Raw genomic sequence first — 19,757 nt, 5'->3', positions numbered from 1 at the left:
CTTTAAATGAAGTCCGGTTGATGAAAAGGATCTTCCTGTCATCTCCAGCTGTTTATGATAAAGGATGGATTCCTTGGTGTTGATCCAAGGAAACCATTTGAGGCCTCAAGATGGCGTCAAATACAAATGAATAAAGTGCTCGTTCATTGTTGTCCTGGATGCTCAGTCAACCAAACGAAATCCACTTCACTCAATGGTTGTGGTGGTGTGGAGTAAAAGTCACTATTCAATATTGATGTGCTGTGTGAATCCTGAAAGAAACAAAAACGTCCTGTATGGAAAAGTATACATAGTTGAGCTAAAAACGTCGCATGAGATGAGCTCAAGGACCTCCGTGTCTGCAACGCCCATTGACTCTCTGACAGGACTCCATGGATTGGCCAATAATATTCAGGCAAGTTTCTTTCTTTCACGACCTGATTACCACTATTAGTGACAGAAAAAAGTCCTAAGGAATCCTCTGGGGGAGGGGGGGGGGAAGTCCTGAAATCATGGAAATCCAATATGGCCACCACCTGGCTTCGGTGAAAATGTGAAAATTGTAAAGATTGATATTTTAAGATGTAAATATTTGTTTTTCTGCATTCTAATTGTTTCTAATTATGGTCAGTATATTGATATACAAGAATAATTATAAAAAAGTGAAATGTATCGAGGGTAAAATAAAAAATTATAGCTTTTTTGTCCAAAAATGGGGAAAAAATATTTTGACTTGAGAAAGTTTGTTCATAGAAGAACATATGTACTCTATCCCCAGGCATACATACGATATATTTCCAGATACAGGGACATTAGTACTATCCTCTGGTGAAAGAATTAACACACAATATTAATTTTATTGAATTTATTTCCATTTGCCTATCCCTACCCCCTTAATTTGAAATATGTGCACTTTATGCGTATTCGGTCCAAACAAAGGATAAACACCTGGTTATAGCTAATACATTAATAGGATTAAGACAAATTCTGATTTTAAATACCATAGCTATGTTTATTTGTTAATATAACATAGTCAGTTCAAACTTTTAAAAAATTATACTAATTCTGGATTTTTATTTTCAGGCATGGAGGGACCTGAACGGTGTGCCATCTGCAAACAGGATGGAGGAGGCCCATCAGCTTCAACTCTAACAGAAAAGGGGTGTTCAGCCATCAACCAGGCCAGCAGCGCAAGGAAAGACAGCATTCACACTGTACCTGGGGAAAGGGTGCACAAAGACTGCTGGCATATATACTGCAACCCACATCAGATAGCCAAGGATACCAGGAAAGAAGAGTCAAAGGCCAGTACAAGCAGTGATAGACATGTACTTAGGTCATCTGAGGAGGGGTTTTCTTTCAACACTGATTGTCTTTTCTGTGGTAGACCAGCTAAGTTTGGGAGGAAGCGGAAGATGCAGGATGTGCTTCAAGTAAAGACAATTGAATTAAAGGACACGCTCCTGGCAATATGCCGCGAACGTGCCGATGTTTGGTCAGATGCTGTGAAGGCACAGATTCTGCATGTGCACGACTTGCACGCAGCAGATGCAGTTTACCACCAGACATGCAGTGTTAACTTTCACACAAATAAACAGATAACAATAGCTCAGATGACGGACACCGAAGAATCCAAGAGGACAAAGCTTGGACGGCCTCGAGGCGATGAGAAAACAGCAGCATTCTTGCAAGTGGTAAGATATCTTGAGGAAAATGATGATGAGCAGATCATCATCAATGATCTCATTGACCTCATGACACAAACTGGCAGGCACTAACCACGAAGCATACAGCTACACCCACATGAAGGCGAGGCTATGGGAACACTTTGGTGACACGATAATCCAAACTGCGATCAACGGCAAGCTGAACGTGGTCACCTTCAGGACAACAGCCAGGGCAGTGCTTCAGGAACATCACAACAACCAGCAGCAGGAAAAAGACACTACTGAAGAGAAAATCGAGCTTGTACAGGCTGCTGCCAAACTCATCAAAGAAGACATTAAAACCATTGAAACATCCCATGAAGTCTACCCATGTGGTGATGACCTGCAATCGCAAGAGGCTGGCATTAAATACTTACCAGATACTTTGCTGGTACTGCTTGAAGGACTGTTTGTGGGAAAGAAAGATGGTGTTAAAGTGGCTTCAATTGGGCAAGTCATAGTGCAGTCAACTAGACCCAGAGTCCTACTGGCACCACTGCAGGTTGGGTTGGGTGTGCAGCTATATCACCACTTCGCATCACGATTTCTCATTGACTCCCTTCATCATCACAGGTTCTGCTGTTCATATGAAGAGGTGCAACAGTTTGAACGAAATGCTGCTCAGTCACATGGAACAGACATCCCTAACCTGACAACAGAGTTTGTGCAGTATGCAGCTGACAATGTGGACCATAACATTTGCACACTGGATGGCCATGGCACATTCCATGGCATGGGGATGATTGCCGCCGCACCGCTGGAACCAGATCAGGCCAGCCAATACCCAGGGCTAAGGTGATGTCTCATGATGTCACAATGGTTGGAAGGGTGCAGATATGGTACCACAAGGAAGAAAGTCACGGGATGACAGCAGTGACGTACCAGAAACTTGTCAACCTAAAAGCCCAGAACTGCTCTGAAAATCTTGATGTTCTGTGGAAGACATCCATCTTGTTTGGGTCCCCCAGACCTGCATGGTCAGGAATGATGCAATTCATACACAAGGGTGACCACCCTGGCAAGGTGGCTATCATGTTTCTGCCCATGATAGACATGAACTCGAGTGACAGCACATGCATATACTCGACCATAATGTTTGTCAGTGAACATGCACGACGCCACTGTGTCACTCCAGTAATCACCTTTGATCAGCCCCTCTGGTGGAAGGCCCTCACGATCATCAACTGGGAGCCTATGGGAAGTGATCTGAAAGGAATTGTCCTACGCTTGGGCGGCTTCCATGCAGAGATGAGTTTCCTTGGATGTAATGGACACCTGATGGTGTCATCCGGGCTTCAACAACTGATGGAGTTGATATATGCCCCCAATGCAGTGATTCATATGTTTAGTGGCAAGGCCATTGCTCGCGCAGTTCGCGCACACCTAATTGTTGATGCAGCCCTCAATACCTTGCTGTTGACAAATGTGCTCAATGCGCCTCTACCATGCCTTCCTGAAACCTCAGACGGCAATGGGAATGAAGATCCGGACTTAGCCGAAGCAGCTGCAAGGCCACTACATGACCTGCATACAGATCTAAGCAATAATCCAGCCTTCAACGAACCTTGTCCCCTCTATGAGAAGCTGATGGCTGGGACACTGTCTGTGGAAGAAGTATGCAAGTCTGATGTCTTGAAACGAATCAAAGACCACCTTCAGAAGCATGCCGAGTCTGCAAAGATATCTTCTAGAACTGCAGCGCTCTGGGTTCAGTATATGGACATGCTAGACATTCTAAGCAAATACATCTGGGCAGAGCGCAATGGGAACTGGGTACTACATCTACAGGCCATCCAGGAAATGCTGCCTTACCTGGCAGCCTTGGGCCACAACCTGTATGCCAAATCTGCGAGGGTGTATCTGCAGCAGATGTCCAACCTGAAAACTCAACATCCCAATGTCCAACAACGTTTTGATGAGGGGTTCCATGTGGTTCGAGGAAGTGATCGCCTCTGGGCAGGTCTTTCATCTGACCTGATCATCAAACAAGTTCTGATGAGAAGTTTGAAGACCAGCGGGGGCTCACACGAGGGCGAGGAATGACAGAGCAACAACAGCTGGTATGGCTACTATCAATGCCTGCCTGTGCAGAAATAAACCAGGCAATGCAGGAGCCCACAGGTGTGAACTACAACACTGGAGAGCAGAAGAAGGACATGACCAAAGCAAGACAATCTCGTGACTGGAAGGACACACTATCAGCTCTTCAGTATTTACAGGAACGGAATCCATTCAGTAGTGATCCACGTCTGAGGAACATTGCCACTGGAGTTCATACACACCCCACCGTCAACGTCGATACAGCACATGCTGTAGGAGCCGAAATATTGAAATCTATGGATGGAAAAACACCTGCCGAGTACACATTTAAGAGGAAAGACCAAGTTGTCACCCTCGGCATGAAGTCATCTCTCTTGACCCACAACTCCTCTTCCAGAGACTGATCACTGTTGCACAGACAGCAGAAGAACTGGAGTCGGCCTTCAAATGTGAACTGTGCAGCTATCCACCAGCCCTCTGATTCCTCTCTTCAGCTCCGAGAAGCACACAAACCAGTCTTTGTCGATGCCTTCTGGGATCTTCTTGGATCCGATGTCCCAGCCGATATCCCCAATGATGGGCAACAGTGTATTTTGGATGGCGGGGCACTTGTTCAACGCATTCCATGGTCTCGTGGATCTACATACAGAGACATATGCCACCAGTACACTGATTATGTAACGAAGAAGTACGGAGATGCCATAGTCATGTTTTATGGTTAGGAGAGTACCAACACAAAGGACATGACACACCAGAGACGGTCTCAAGGGAATGCTAGCACTACTGTGACATTTACAGCTGACATCTGTCTCACAATGAAGAAGGAACAGTTTCTTGCCAATAGGCAGAATAAACAGCGATTCATTTTTATGTTGAGTGAAGAGCTTCAGAAGAAGAACTGTGAGACACACCATGCCTCAGGGGATGCTGATCTCCTGATTGTACTGAAGGTCGTGCAGTCTGCTACTATCACCAACACTGTGTTAGTTGGTGATGACACAGACCTCCTCGTCCTCCTATGCTACCATGCAAGCTTAGAATCCCATGACCTCTTCTTTTGTCCCGAGCCAAAGAAGAACACGAAGAAGCCTCGCATCTAGAACATCAAGGCTACAAAGAAAATGATTGGTACAGACGTATGCAAGCACATACTGTTTCTACATGCAGTTCTTGGGTGTGACACGACATCTCGTCTTCATGGGATTGGAAAGGGAGCTTCCCTCAAAAAGTTCAAAGCAAACAACACATTCCGTGAGCAGGCCAAGGTTTTGATACATATCCAGCTTCCGTATGTGATGTGGCAGATGCAGGAGAAAAAAACATTGGTGATAATCTACAACGGAAAGTCAACTGACACCCTGGACACCCTCCGGTATCAGCGCTACTGGGACAAGGTGGCTTCGAGCTCCTCTCACATGCAACCACAGACGTTACCACCAACATCAGAAGCAGCAAAATATCACAGCCTGTGTGTGTATCTGCAAGTCCAAGAATGGAAGGGATGTGCAGATGAACTTCTTCCGACAGACTGGGGTTGGCAGAAGTGTGTTGAGGGTTTTGTGCCACTTCAGACATCAATAGCTCCAGCTCCTGAAAAGATGTTACGTGTCATTAGGTGCAACTGCCGGGCTGAATGTAGCACCATGAGATGCACATGCAAGAAGCACAACATTGAGTGCACTCCAGCTTGTGGAAACTGCAGGGGCTCTGGCTGCACAAACACTCCATGTGACAATGATGAGGATGATGACGACATTGTCGAGTTCTAACTTTAATACGCTTGATTTTTCTCAACATGTATAGTAAGTTTATAATGGATGTAGTTTCTGAGTTTGATGTGAATTTTCATTTTGAAACCTTCGTCAGGCAGATGTGATTTCCCCGAGTGGAATTGTGAATTTTGTCATGTTTCAATGATTTACATAATTATATTGTATTGCCATAGACTTGATTTCATATTGTGTCTTCAACGTTTCTTTTTTTTTGTCCAGGAGCCAAAATCAGTATCAGGTAAATATTTTTTTTTTTCGGGACAAAAAAATTGACATTTTTGGACAAAAAAGCTATACTTTTTAAATTTACCCTCTATACATTTCACTTTTTAAAATAATTATTCTTGTACATCTATATACTGACCATAACTAGAAACAATTAGAATGCAGAAAAACATATTTACATTTTAAAATATCAATCTTTACAATTTTCTCATTTTCCCCGAAGCCGGGCGGCGGCCATATTGGATTTCCATGATTTCAGGACTCCCCCCCCCCCCCCGGAGGATCCCTTCGGACTTTTTTTTTCTGTCACTGAGGACATATCCAGGAATCAAAATCTGTTGAGTTTGTTTTTGTTGTAATTTGTGTGAGGTCATCCGACATTTTGCCTGGACTAAAATGTAAAGAAAAATGAATGAGTCAAGCAGACTGAAAAACAAATAAGAAAGATGGCATGCACAGTACGATGCTCGTGAAATCCAAATAAACAATGTGGTTCTCGATTTTCATTGGTGAACCAATTAAATGACCCGATATGCAAATTCTGTTCAACCTGGCAGAGTACCCAACTTCCGTGTGGGTGGAGATTACACATTACTAAGGCCTAGGTCACATTTGCTTTACGGCGAGGATACAGCGGCTGTATGCCCTCTGAATTGACAGAAACGTGTGGCGGCCGCAGAGAAACTGAGGTGGCCTCAGGGAGGCCCTACGCCGTTTGGCTATATTTTACAGGCCGTAGAGGTGCCGTGGAATTATAACTTTTTTTCATTTCTACGTTCGCCGTAGCAATTCGACAAGCCAAGCTATGATGTAGATGTGTTCCACGTCGACCGTACGTAGGGCGTACGGTGGGCTTGCATTATTAGTGCGGCTGCCGTAAGCTCTTCTCAATGAAAATGAATTTTCCCAACCCCAAAAAAATTACGGCGGCCGCACGATTTCCACGGTCGCCGTACGGTGGCCTTGCGGTCTGTGTGAATACCTGCGGGCAATGCAGGGTCGACGCACGGTTCCCCTACGCCCGCCATGCACCTACGTATGGCCTCCGTGGCAGTCTACGTCGACCGTGCGTTCACCATGCGCTACCGCTAGAAATCGGAGTATAGATGTTTGCCTATACAGTGGTGCCCCCAGAATCCCAATTTAATTCGTTCCAGGAGGCTGTTCGGATGGCAAAAAGTTCGGATTCCAAAAATATTTTCCCAATAAGAAATAATGGAGTGAATTAATCCGTTCGTGGACCCAAAGAAAACCCACTTTCAAGCCATCTGAAACTGAAATTCCCCATGTTTAAGGTTAAATAAGATGAGTAAATGACCTTCGGTGGCGGTGTATTGTATGTAAACTGGTACAATCACCACATCCAAAGGTCCACACAGGCTCGTGCTCCGTCCTGGGTTCCGATCGCTCGCGCACTCTGCGAGAGCGCTGCCCCCAGGGCAGCTCATCAAACATGATGCCCGCAGAACCACAATCACTTTCATCAAACGCATCGGGCTGACGTAATCATGGATATTCCAAATTACAACCGGTTTTTCTGTGAAATTCAATCCTTGCCCGACAGTCCGTCACACCACGTGATCGGATTGCTTTTTTGTTATTAATTAAAACACAAGATGATTAAAAAAAACTAACATCACAAATGAAGGTGAAAACACGAGGTAAGGACTAAGTCACATTTGGCTCGGCGGCCGGAGGGTCTACAAAATGTACGGGCACAAGCAATTATAAAGCGGCCGCAGTATTTCCACAGTCACACAATGTAGCAATCACATATGTTTTTATTTTTCGGGGAGTTGCACGGGGTGTTTATAAATTTTGGAGACTGAAAACGTGGGGGTGCCGTATGGTCTTTGATTTGATGTCGCACGGTGACCTTAGGGCGTCGCTGCGGCGGCCATATAATTTTCAAGGCAGATGCAAGGTGCCCGCAAGGCGACCGCAAGGCAACCGCAGGGGGGGCCCTAAGCTGAACGTGCGGCCAGACGGACGGTAACAAATGGGTTAATTTTTTTTTTATTTTTTGTTTTTACCAGTTCTTTTGTGTCGGCTTGTTGAATTTCTACGGCGAACGTAGAAATGAAAAAAGTTATAACTCCGCGTTATAATTCCACGGCGACCTTATGGCCTGTAAAATATCGCCATACGGCATAGGACCACCCTGAGGCCACCTCAGTTTCTCTGCGGCCGCCGCACGTTTCTGTCAATTCAGAGGGCATACAGCCGCCGTATCCTCAACGTAGAGCAAATGTGACTGAGGCCTAAAGTATCGATCGACACACGAGAGATGCTTTCACGAGGACTTCCACCGACGAACTGAATGAACAAAGTGCGAAGATGCGGCTCGAACAGGCGGGGGAGACACGTGAACAAACATGAACGCCACGTTGTGTTCGGTTTTTAAAAATGTATTAGGTTTTTAGGACAAAATTTTCTCGAAAAAAATTGTTCGGATTCCAATTTGTTCAAACAATGGGGCGTTCGGATTCTGGGGGCACCACGGTATATTATAGTTATAGTATATTCAGTTCTATTTACTGTTATATTTTAATTTCAGTAAAAAAAAGGAACTGGTATATATACCCACTCGTTACCGTCCGTCTGGCTGCACGTTTGCCTTAGGGTCCCCCTCTGGGCACCTTGCATCTGCCTTGAAGATTATATGGCCGCCGCAGCGACGCCCTAAGGTCACCGTGCGACATCAAATCAAAGACCGTACGGCACCCCCACGTTTTCGGTCTCCACGATTTCTAAATACGCCCTGCGGCTCCCGAAAAAATAAAAACATATGTGACTGCTACATTGTGTGACCCTGGAAATACTGCGGCCGCCGTATAATTGCTAGTGGCCGCAGATTTTGGAGACCCCACGGCCGCCGTGGAAAATGTGACCTAGGTCTAACTGAAAGAAGTATAGTCTGTGTATTGCAAGAAGACCCTATAGATGTTTGTGTGGTGTGCGTCTAACAGGTCGACAAGTACAAGTTGTTTAAGGGATGTAAATGGTGTCAAGGTCTAAGTGGTCCACTGGGTCTATAGGGCGCTATAAGGGATTTAATGTGTCAAAAGGTCTAAAGGGGTCGAATGATCTGAAGTGTATTTTCCAATTGTAGTTGGGGTATCTCGGAGTCTCGGTGGTCCAGATGGGAGAAAGGTCTTCAGGAGTCTAAGGGGTCTTAAAAGGTCAAAAGGGTTGAAGGGCTCAAGGGCTCTTAGGGATTTCAAGTCAAGTATCCCAAGGACATTTTACATGATCTTTTGTTGTTTTTTTTTCAAAATCACTATTTGAATGCAGTAATGTGTGTTTCACCAAATAGTTTGTATTTTATCATGTCTGAAGCAAAACAACACGTAGTACACGAGGAACCTTTTTCACGCAAAGGCAGTCCTATTTGCTTAATTGAAGCGTTTTTTGGCACGACCTTGTTCTGAGAACGTTTTGCATGTTTTTGGTTCCCAATCACAATTATAATGCAGAAATGCATTTGTTTCATCAAATAGTATCATCACCAAATCAACTCATCCACTTAGTTTTGTCATAACTCATTCCCACACCTCATTCCATAAATCCATCAATTTTAAAATGTCCATGACCAATTTTGAGATAGCATGATATACTGTACAATATATACATATATTCAGGGTGGGCCAAAAATGTCCATACATAGGGTTTTTAACATGTTCTTTTATATTTTTCAGATACCCTTGAAAGATGCATTTGTCAAGAGAAGAACGAATTGAGTTCATATTGCTGGCCGGGTCAGGAAGTAATCGCAAGGTTGCATTGGAATTCAACAGAAAACATGGAAAGAACGTCATACACGACACTGTGGCAAAACTTATTAGAAAGTTCCAAAAAACTGGAAGTGTTGCAGATCAACAGAAAAATGGTTGAAGACGTACAGCCACAGATGAAGATACAACAGACAGGATACTAGCAGCGCTTACACGGAGTCCCCCAAAAAAGTACACGACGGTTGGCTGCAGAAAGCGGCGTCAGCAGATCGAGTATCAGGCGCATTTTGAAAGCAAACAAATGGCATCATACAAACTGCATATGGCACAGCATCTTAAGGCCCTGTCACACCTTGATGATTTAGCCTGCGTATGCCTGACGTATGCAAAATTTGGCTAAAATGCTGGCTAGGGTGGTTCACAATATAATGGTGTCAGTAAAAGTTTTCCAAATTTTGCCAGATCGCATTTTTGCCTTGTTCCTATTGACATTTTGAACATCTGTCCCAAAAATTGAGCCAATAGGACACCAGTAAAGGGTGGCACACTTTTTCACAATTTTTATTGCTCAATCTAAGAATGCGTAACTTTTGCAGGAAACAGAAACTTGAACGATATAAAGATAAATATGGTCATTAATTATAATCTTTCCCTGTACTTATACTAAATGAGTAAGAACATGAGAAGAGTTCAAACACTATATTCGCTGTATGATGACTTTGTTCTCTTTGATACTTTATCTCTGTGTCCTTGCACAACACGGAGCAAAAATTGCTTTTGATCTTCGTTTCGCACAGATTGTTGACAGCGTTTAATAAGGGCAATGCCTCTCTGCGCTGTCGTTGATGACCTTCAAGGAATGAACTTTTTGACGCAGATTCTCATCTGTGAGAATGGACCTCACATCATCAGGGTTACTTCTGCCATCAATTTGGCCTTCAGTAAGAACATCAAAGAAGTGGATTGAGCGGCGAGTGACGAGGCTAGAGATGGTAGCTTACTGCTCTTGCGTAAGAAAGACTTTGCATCAAGTCTTTTGAGCATCTTCCCAGGGCGTCTTTCAAGATTTCTCAGCATTGTCTCCTTTTCTTCAGCATCAATGGGAGCATCAAAAAATGCCAGGGCGACGAGATCTTCCGACAGATACCACAAATGTCGTCCAATGCTGTTTAATGCAGCATCTGCAATGGTTTTATCCGGATACAGATGCAAACTCTGGATCAAGTCCAAATCATTCTTTGGAGCATGTTTTGCCAGCGAAGACTCATGCCAATACATTATGTAGATGAAACAGACAAAGTTGGTAACTTTCCTCACTGATCGCTTCTGCTTCAATGTCAGTCTTGTGTGGGCCTCAAATAAAGTTATTTTGACGCAGTAAATGGCCTTAGCCATCCACCGTGCCTGATGGTAAGCTCCTGGTGCTCGAAAATGGAACTCAGTGTCAACTGCAAGGCCTTGTGCATCCTGGTTGCCCTCAGGTTCAGACTTCTCAAATCCCCCCAAGTAGAGCAGACACAAGTTCAACAGCTCAGCGTAGTCCTCCCTTGGATGTTTGGCAGTAATTGCTCTCTTCAAAAAGGGCACAACAATGGCATGCCTACCTTGAAAGTATTTATCCATCGAATCCAAATTCAAGGTGGCGTAGTCTGTCTTGTTAATCTGATCCCACTCAGCTTGAAACTTTTTGAAGATGGGTATGTCCGGGCCACTTGATGGACCACAGGCTGCTTCGAAAGAATGCTTGAGCACGAGTTCATAGACGTGATGCCTGCAGGCCAACCATGGGAGATCCTTGCCCAGTTGATTCTATAGTCGCATGCATGCTCCTGAAAGCATGCCACTGTTTGAGGCAGTAGTGTCAAATGACATTCCAATTATCTTGTCCTCCAAAGCTAGGCGTCAAACTTGTTTCACGACCATGTCAGCCACCTCCTTCCCAGACCCATCAGCTGCCACTGGAACTCCCAAAAGTTCTTCAAAATCCACCCCACTGGCAATGACTGCAATCCTGTCTTCATGGTTGTGCTGGCAGGTGGCTTGAGGCAATAGTTTGCCATCCCAATGAAGCACTAGAAGAGGTGGATCACGAAAAGCTTCAGACTCCCACTGAGATGCCACCTTTGCTCTGTTCTTGCTGCGAGTTCTATGGACAGTTGCGGAACTTACTGAGTAATTGCTAACATCATGTCCCAAGCTCTTTGCTGTCACTATGAAGGATGCAGCAGCCTGATGATTGGATAGACCCTCTCTGTCCCATGTTGTTGTCAATGAAGCAACAAGTACTTCAGATGAGCCTCGCTTATTTAATCCTGCATGTGAGATATGGCTGGGCTTGGCAGGCGTTGCCCTGTAAGCGAACTCTTCGTCTGAACCATCTTCAGAGGCTGTTGATGAATCTTGTCCAACTTCTTCCCTCAATCGAGATAGCATGTGAGTACCTCGGATACACTTCTGTTTTGCCATTGTTTCTGCACTGTGTTCAGCTCTTGCGTTTCTCTCAGCTTCTCTTGCCCTCTTTCTCTTATCCTTCCCTTGCTGAACCTTGTCTACACATCTAAAAGAGCATGACATCCGGTCTTCTCTTTGGTGCCTTAGAAATTCTTTGTCTTCTTCGGGGATCTTCAGGTCGAATATGTTTGCTGCAGCAATATCGATGAGGTCCTGAAGATCCCCTAGCCAAGTTTCACGACATAAAAGAGCTCCATCCGTCTCTCTGTTTTTCTCTTTTATTAGTTTCTTGTACTCCGCATACAGCTTCTTGATCTTTTTTCGAAGATTGTCATCCGTCATTGGCGGTAAACTGGCTCTCTCCCATATCTTCTTTACTTCATCCATTGTTGCTGTTGTGGCCTTTGATAATGCCTTCCCCTCTTCAATATGATAGAGGAGGTGGAGTAGCAGTTGCTCCTTTGAGGGAAGGCGAGCTCCTAAAATGGAAGGTACAGGGGGCTTCTCGAGCAAGTTACATTTCTTTCTTGATGCCATTATTCCTGAAAATAGAAAAAAAACGTCAAAATTGTAAAAAAGTGTGCCACCCCTAAATGTGCAGCAATTGACTCCATTTTTGGTACAGATACTTACAATGCCAATTGGAACAAGACAAAAAGCGATCTGGCAAAATTTTGTGAAAATAAATTTTGTGCAACACCCTAATGCTGTCACACGTGGAATACGTTATGGGTAAGTTTGTATACGTTAAGAGCACACTGGCATACATCGTAGTACGCTGGCTTTTTTTGTAGTACGCTGGCATACGTCTTTGTACGCTGGCATACGTCGTAGTACGCCGAGGTGTTAGACAAATTTTCCATGCTTGAAATTTTCTGACGTATGCCAGCGTATGACTCACACATTCCGCATACGCTGGCATAAGTTGTAGGCAAGTTACGTGATCGTTGACACACGACGACACACGTTACTTGTAAGTTACTCATAAGTCAAAACACGTCAAGGTAATGGTTAGCGTACCCGAAACTTATTTCTAACCTATGAGTAACGTGTTGTAGGCACGTTACGCGATCGTTGACACACGTCGACCACACGTTACTTGTAAGTTACTCATAAGTCGAAACACGTCGTGGTAATGTCTAGCTTAGTGGTTCTCAACCTTTTGTAGCAGCGACCCCCCCCCCCAAAAATAAACAACAAAAAAAAAACATGGAGTCTGAAACACTGACGGATTCCTCCTGTGAACCCCATTTTTCTATACCAATTCCCCTAAACGCTGCCAATACGCCATTATACGGTAGCTGTAAGTTAGAAACACGTTCAGTAAGTTCTGTGGTCGTCCGGAAGACGTCAATCAAATACGTCTACATACGTCAATGTGCGTTGGAGATACGTTACACATTGGTTCAAAGCACGTTACTCATAGGTTAAAAATTAAGTTTCGGGTATGCTAAACATTACGTCGACGTGTTTCGACTTATGAGTAACTTACAAGTAACGTATGTCGACGTGTGTCAACAATCGCGTAGCGTGCCTACAACTTATGCCAGCGTATGCGGAACGTGTGTCATATGTCGAGTACGTCGAGAAATTTTCAACATGCTGAAAATTTCGACGTATGACGACGTGTGCCAGAAAACTACGACATATGCCAGCGTACTACGACATATGCCAGCATGCTCTTAACGTAAACAAAACTTACCCATAACGTATTCGACGTGTGCCAGCTTGGTTCGGCAAATTTTTCATACGTCGGCATATGCTGGCTAAAACGTCAAGGTGTGACAGCGGCTTCACACTTCGATGTCGAGTGCGGTTATGATTTGAATCGTCGATCCGCAGCCTATGAATAGCCTACGCCACGTGATCGTCGGTGATACGCTGCCGCGCTATACATAAGTTTGACTATCGTTGGGCATCGGTTGTGAACGCCGATAACACGCTCAGCATTCATTGGTATAAGTTATTTATATGTGATCAAAACGTTCTGTGTACATTACTAATATGTTACGCATACGTCCAACATGTTATATATGCCCAAAACTTTTTTAAAAAACATCAATAGTTCAGCGTACGCCAGCGTTTTACATACATTTTGAAACCTTGCCAAACGCTGGCTAAAACGTCAAGGTGTGACAGCCCCTTTAGTGAAGACGACCCAGATAGACTAATGGAATTTTGTGAATGGGCATTAAACAATTTGAACGATGACGCAAACTTCTCATTTACCAATGAAAATGATCTTTACCGATGAAGCCAATTTTTACGTCAATGGAGAGGTTAGTCGGCAAAACTTATGTTATTGGAGTAATGCTAAACCGCACTGGATGAGCCCGACAAAGATGCAAGGTGCCGGAAACTGATGGTGTGGGCCGGGATATGGGGTGACAGAATTATTGGACCATTTTACATCAGCGGAAATCTTAATGCCGAAATGTATCTTAACATGTTGCAAGAAACGATCATGCCATCCCTGCTAAATGAGGATGGCGACTTTCCAGTTCACTTCCAGCATGATGGGGCACCACCTCATTATGGTATTTCCGTGCGTCAGTGGTTGGATCAGCAGTTTCCGGTTTCCTGGATTGGTCGGCGTGGTCCTGTGGAGTGGCCTCCCAGATCCCCAGATCTCACCCCCCTTGATTCTTCATCTTTGGGGGCACTTGAAGGCAATGGTGTATCAGGAAAAGATACGAGGCATAAATCATCTAGAGGAACGTATTCAAAATGCCTTTACAAGCATAACACCAGATATGCTAGTGCGTGTTCATCAAGAGTGGGGGAGACGGATTCGAATCTGTTTTGAAAATCATGGCAACCATGTGGAGCATATTTTAAGAATAAAAACGGGTTTTCATAAAAGTGTTTATTTCCCCTATGTGTGGCTACTTTTGGCCCACCGTGTACATATATATATATATATATATATATATATATATATATATATATATATATATATATATATATATATATATATATATATATATATATATATATATATATATATATATATATATATATATATATATATATATATATATATATATATATATATATATATATATACCGGGCGTAGTGGCGTGTGCCTGTAATCCGGCTACTCGGAGGCTTGGGTTGGAGGATCGCTTGAGGGTGGGAGCTCTGTGCTGGGCCACGCTATGAGAGGGTGTAGGGCACCCCGGAATCATGGCGAAACCCAATCCATATCCCTGTGTCGTAAGAGGCGACCAGGGTTGCGTCAGGAAGGGCATCCGGCGTAAAACCTGTGCCAAATCAGTATGCGGATCATAAGGATGATCTGCTGTGGCGAACCCTAAACGGGAGCAGCCGAAAGACGAAGAAGAATATATACGTGTGTGTGTGTGTGTGTGTGTATTTTGGGTGGTGGCAAGACTACCCTAAGTCTCATGTTTTCTGTCTGTTGGGTGGTCGCTAGACTACCATTATTCTCATGTTTTCTGTCTGTCTGTATGTATGTAATGGACAGCTCTGGAGGCCAGAAGAGTCAACAAATTTTGATGAAACTTGACTGGTAGGTTCACACCAGGATCGAGTTGTACACTTTTGAGCACCGTTGCAATGGATGCCACCGTTGCCTAGCAATGGGACTTTGAAATTTTTGAAAAAATCCCAAAAATGTTTTTATATATATTTTTTTGAAAATCAAAAATCGGCTTCCACGCTTTTATGCGCACTATAATCAACCTCTTTGTCCAAAAATTTCAGCCCGATCCGTCAAAAACTGTATGACTGGTATGCAATTATATAGCGACCACCCATGTCACCTTCCCGGCTTGTCTGTTTGTTTGTATGTAATGAACAGCTCTGGAGGCCAGAGTCAACCGATTTTGATGAAACTTGACTGGTAGGTTCATACCAGGATCTAGTTGTATGCTTTTGAGCACCGTTGCTATGGACGCCACCGTTGCTTAGCAAAGGTACCACCCATGTCACCTACCGGCTTGTATGTATATGTGTATATATATATATATATATATATATATATATATATATATATATATATATATATATATATATACATACATACATATAAAGTTGAAAGTGTGTCTGTCTGTGTGTCTGTGTGTGTGTGTTTCTCTGTGACCTATGCATGCGAAAAGTACGAGACTGATCCTCGCCAAACTTCACATGCTGACAGAACATGTACCCGGGAGTGTCCCGATGTAAAAGAATTGTACTTCCGACTTCCGGTTTCCGAATTATGACGTCATCACCTGATTTCGTAACGTTAACTTTTCAAGTTCAGCCGATTGACATGGGGCCAACGCCATTTGCAATAGAATGAAAAAATAATGCTACAGTCAATTGAAGACAAAGACTTCCGACTTCCCGGTTTCCAAATTATGACGTCATCACCTGATTGCGTAACGTTAATTTTTCAAGTTCAGCCGATTGACATGGGACCAATGGAATTTGCTAGAGAATGAGAATTAATTAAGTCGCAAATGATGACATGAAACCAGCCTCACATTGTTGAGGCATTATGGTTTTTTATCTGATGCGGCAATAAATCTTAACATTTTTGAACTCGAGTCTTCTGCATATAAAACATGGCGGGGAAAATATAATATTATAGTGGTGATGAAAAAAAAAAAATAATGGTGGCAGCCTCTACAATTTTACAATTAACTGTGACATATACTCCTTCAGACCCGCCGTCATCCACGGGATTCCTGTGCGGAGCACGGGTATCCCCGCTAGTATATATATATATATATATATATATATATATATATATATATATATATATATATATATATATATATATATATATATATATATATATATATGAAGACCACAAGGGTAAAACCAGAGATGTCAGGATAAGTCAATTTTGAAGAAACTGAAAAACAAAGTTTCAAGACTTTGGTGGACTGTTTAATAACTGTCATATAGATTTCTTTTCCAGTAAAAGGAAGAGTGATCATTGGCCGATCAAATTAAGCATGTAGCATTTGCCAAGCTTCTGTGTTATTTAATTTAAGAGCAAAGAACGAATCAATGTTGCAAACTGACATCACTGGTTATTCCCTTGTTTCATAATTGCCATGCAATTTTAACCCAGGATGTGCAGCAAATTCATGCTTGTTGGTTATAGCATACATTACATGACTTTGGTGATCACAGATTATTTTTTTCAACATTAAACGGTCATTGTTTTTTTGTTTGATTGGTGTTCAACGCCATGCTCAAGGGTATTTCGCTTATATGACGACGGATTCTCCATTTCTTACTCCGTACTACTTAATATGATGGAAAACCGGGAGGAAACCAAGGATAAACCACCCCCACGATAGCCGAAGTCACCTCATGTGACTCCCTCATATACCTAAGCAGGTTGATTGGGCGGTGGGTACATCGAATGAGGATGGGTACTCAGACACGCTAACCATTAAGCCACGGCGTGGGTCCCATAAAAGTCACAATAAAGGTTTGACCAGGCTTGAACCACGATATGCACCAACTACGGAGCCCATGATATAACCAAATAGGCCATTGTAGTGCACAGAGTTTATGCTGTGAAAGTTTTACAACCTTTCATTTTTTCGTTTCTCAACTCTGAATATTATGGTGGAACAGTTAACATGAATGAAAGGGAGATAACCAGGAGTAAAGTACTGACAACTCTGGGTTTCTACTTGTTCAGCTTTTACAACACTTGTTTTTTTCATTGCACGCAAACTTTATACCATATAAATTATGTGACACCCCTGGTTATTTGTTAAAGTAATATTGTGAGAGGAAACCTTATGTTGCCAACTATTGGCAGGTGCAATAACCCTGAAATTTAGAAAAAATGACATCTCTGGTTTTCCCCTTGTGGTCTTCATATATATATATATATATATATATATATATATATATATATATATATATATATATATATATATATATATATATATATATATATATATATATATATATATATATACACACACACACACACACACACACACACACACACACACACACACACACACACACACACACACACACACACACACACACACACACACACACACACACACACACACACACACACACACACACACACACACACATATCGTACTGCCTGGCGACAATAGTGAATATCAGCATTGGTGGTTGAATTCATTGACTTGATATGGAAATTCTCTTCAAATTTGAAGTCAAGAGGATGAAAATTGAGGATTTTAGAAATAGCATCTAAGATGTTGACCTTTTGGCCTATGTTAACCTCAAAAATAATTGGTGGTTGGATTCAGTGAGCTGATTTGAAAATTCTGTTCAAATTTATCGTCAGTCGGATGAAAATTGACAAATTTAGAAATTTGTCCTATGTTGACCTTTTGGCCTTTGTTTACCTTCCAAAACTTTGTTGCTTGACCATTGTAGGAACGGTGCCTACAATCTGCTGTGAAAGTTTCAGAACGATTGGCTGAGCCGTTTTGTCAAAAAAAAGTTGTCGAGGAACTAACTGGAGTGAAAACAGCATCTGTTGAACTTTGTTGGAAGAACTAACAAACAAATGGGTGAAAAGATAACCTCCATCCATCTTAAGTGGTGGAAATAATAATTAAAACCAAAAAGTGCTGGAAAAGAGGAAACGCTTGTCAAACTGACAAAAGCTCTGACACGTACCAGCTCCGTTATGATCTGAACCAAGCAATGATTTTTGCAATAGCAAGATAATTTTTTTTTAACAAAGGTATCCAAGATAAACATGTACAAACTTACCCAGGGTGAACGCATTGATGTATGAACCTATTGCACCAAATGCCACGAAGAATCGTGATATGGTGTAGACAAAAATATTCGGAGCGAAGGTGGCAAAGATACCCGACACTCCCACAAGGATATGGCTCAGGATCATCATCTTTCTGCGGCCATACCTGGGGATGGAAAATCTGCATGATCACCCTTTCAGGAAGCAAGTCAGGGGAGAAATAGGTTCCGCTTCAAAATACTCACAAAAAAGTACTTCACAAATCATCGTCAAACCAGCTTATTTCAATGCACTGTAGGACGATAGCCTCCCCTCAATTCATCTCGAGAGACTTTTGGTGAACTTGCCATACTTGTTGGGTGTGGGTTGATTCGAGTCACAGTCAGAATTTGGAAAGGGTGTCGATGATAACTCAACAACTCTTCATCAGAACACCCCCATATAGGATCTCTAACATCCACCAGCAGCAATGCAATATATTATTCGTGTATATATATAAGTAGGTTGAATATACTGGTTCTGGCTCACTTTTCCCCATGTAAATGAATGGGGGATTTTCAGCGATTCATTTTTTTTTCCATAAAAATAAACCCCCTTTTTATCCCAAGGTATATTTATTTGTCTCCCCTTTTAACCTGGGGACACTTTTTTTTTTCAAATAATCCATACAATAAGATAAAGATTTGTTCAAGGTGATTCTAAAGAAATATCTAAAACGTCTAAGCCTTGGGACACTCTTTATCAAATAACCGATGCATATTGTTTCGCTCACTCATTGAACCTATAAAGATTTGTTCATTCTCAAATTCTTTCAATAGTTTAATTTTCTTTGCACAATAATCCCCATCTAAAATATTGAAAAACTAAACATTTGAATCTTTATATTTTTTAAGATACCCCTTTTGTGCCATTACGAAATGATAAACTTCTCTTAATCATCTCATCTGGCCACCTCCTGAGTTGCAAATCATTTTTGTACATAAACCACGCCATAAAAAAAGTTTTGTTTCAAATGTTTTCAGTTCGTGTCATGAAAATGAGGAAGTGTTTTTTTGACACGGTCGTGCTGTGTGAATGAGGAAGTGTTTTTGGACAGTCATGCTGTGAAAAAAATAGGAACTAT

General features: G+C 42.5%; 2 protein-coding genes across 5 annotated transcripts in view; one reads left to right on the top strand and one right to left on the bottom strand.

Annotated features, from left to right (window-relative positions):
- LOC147011739 (solute carrier family 22 member 6-B-like) overlaps nucleotides 1-19,757 on the bottom strand; it is a 94,313-nt gene that overhangs the window by 45,508 nt on the left and 29,048 nt on the right. For all 4 annotated transcript variants that reach the window (XM_085857454.1, XM_085857452.1, XM_085857453.1 and 1 more), the window contains one exon: nucleotides 18,646-18,800. In XM_085857454.1, coding sequence (XP_085713580.1) covers nucleotides 18,646-18,800 — 155 coding nt within the window. The remainder of the gene's footprint in view (nucleotides 1-18,645; nucleotides 18,801-19,757) is intronic.
- On the top strand, nucleotides 1,065-9,659 carry LOC147011740 (uncharacterized). The gene is given in 5 exon segments (XM_085857884.1): nucleotides 1,065-1,673; nucleotides 1,789-2,434; nucleotides 2,437-3,705; nucleotides 3,708-4,082; nucleotides 9,421-9,659. Coding segments are annotated over 5 exon segments (3,138 nt in total).

This window comes from Eptatretus burgeri, chromosome 15 (assembly GCF_056783735.1).
Source record: "Eptatretus burgeri isolate ZD-2024b chromosome 15, Ebu_testis_v1, whole genome shotgun sequence".
Lineage (NCBI taxonomy): Eukaryota > Metazoa > Chordata > Myxini > Myxiniformes > Myxinidae > Eptatretus > Eptatretus burgeri.
This window is presented reverse-complemented; position numbering and strand designations above follow the sequence as displayed.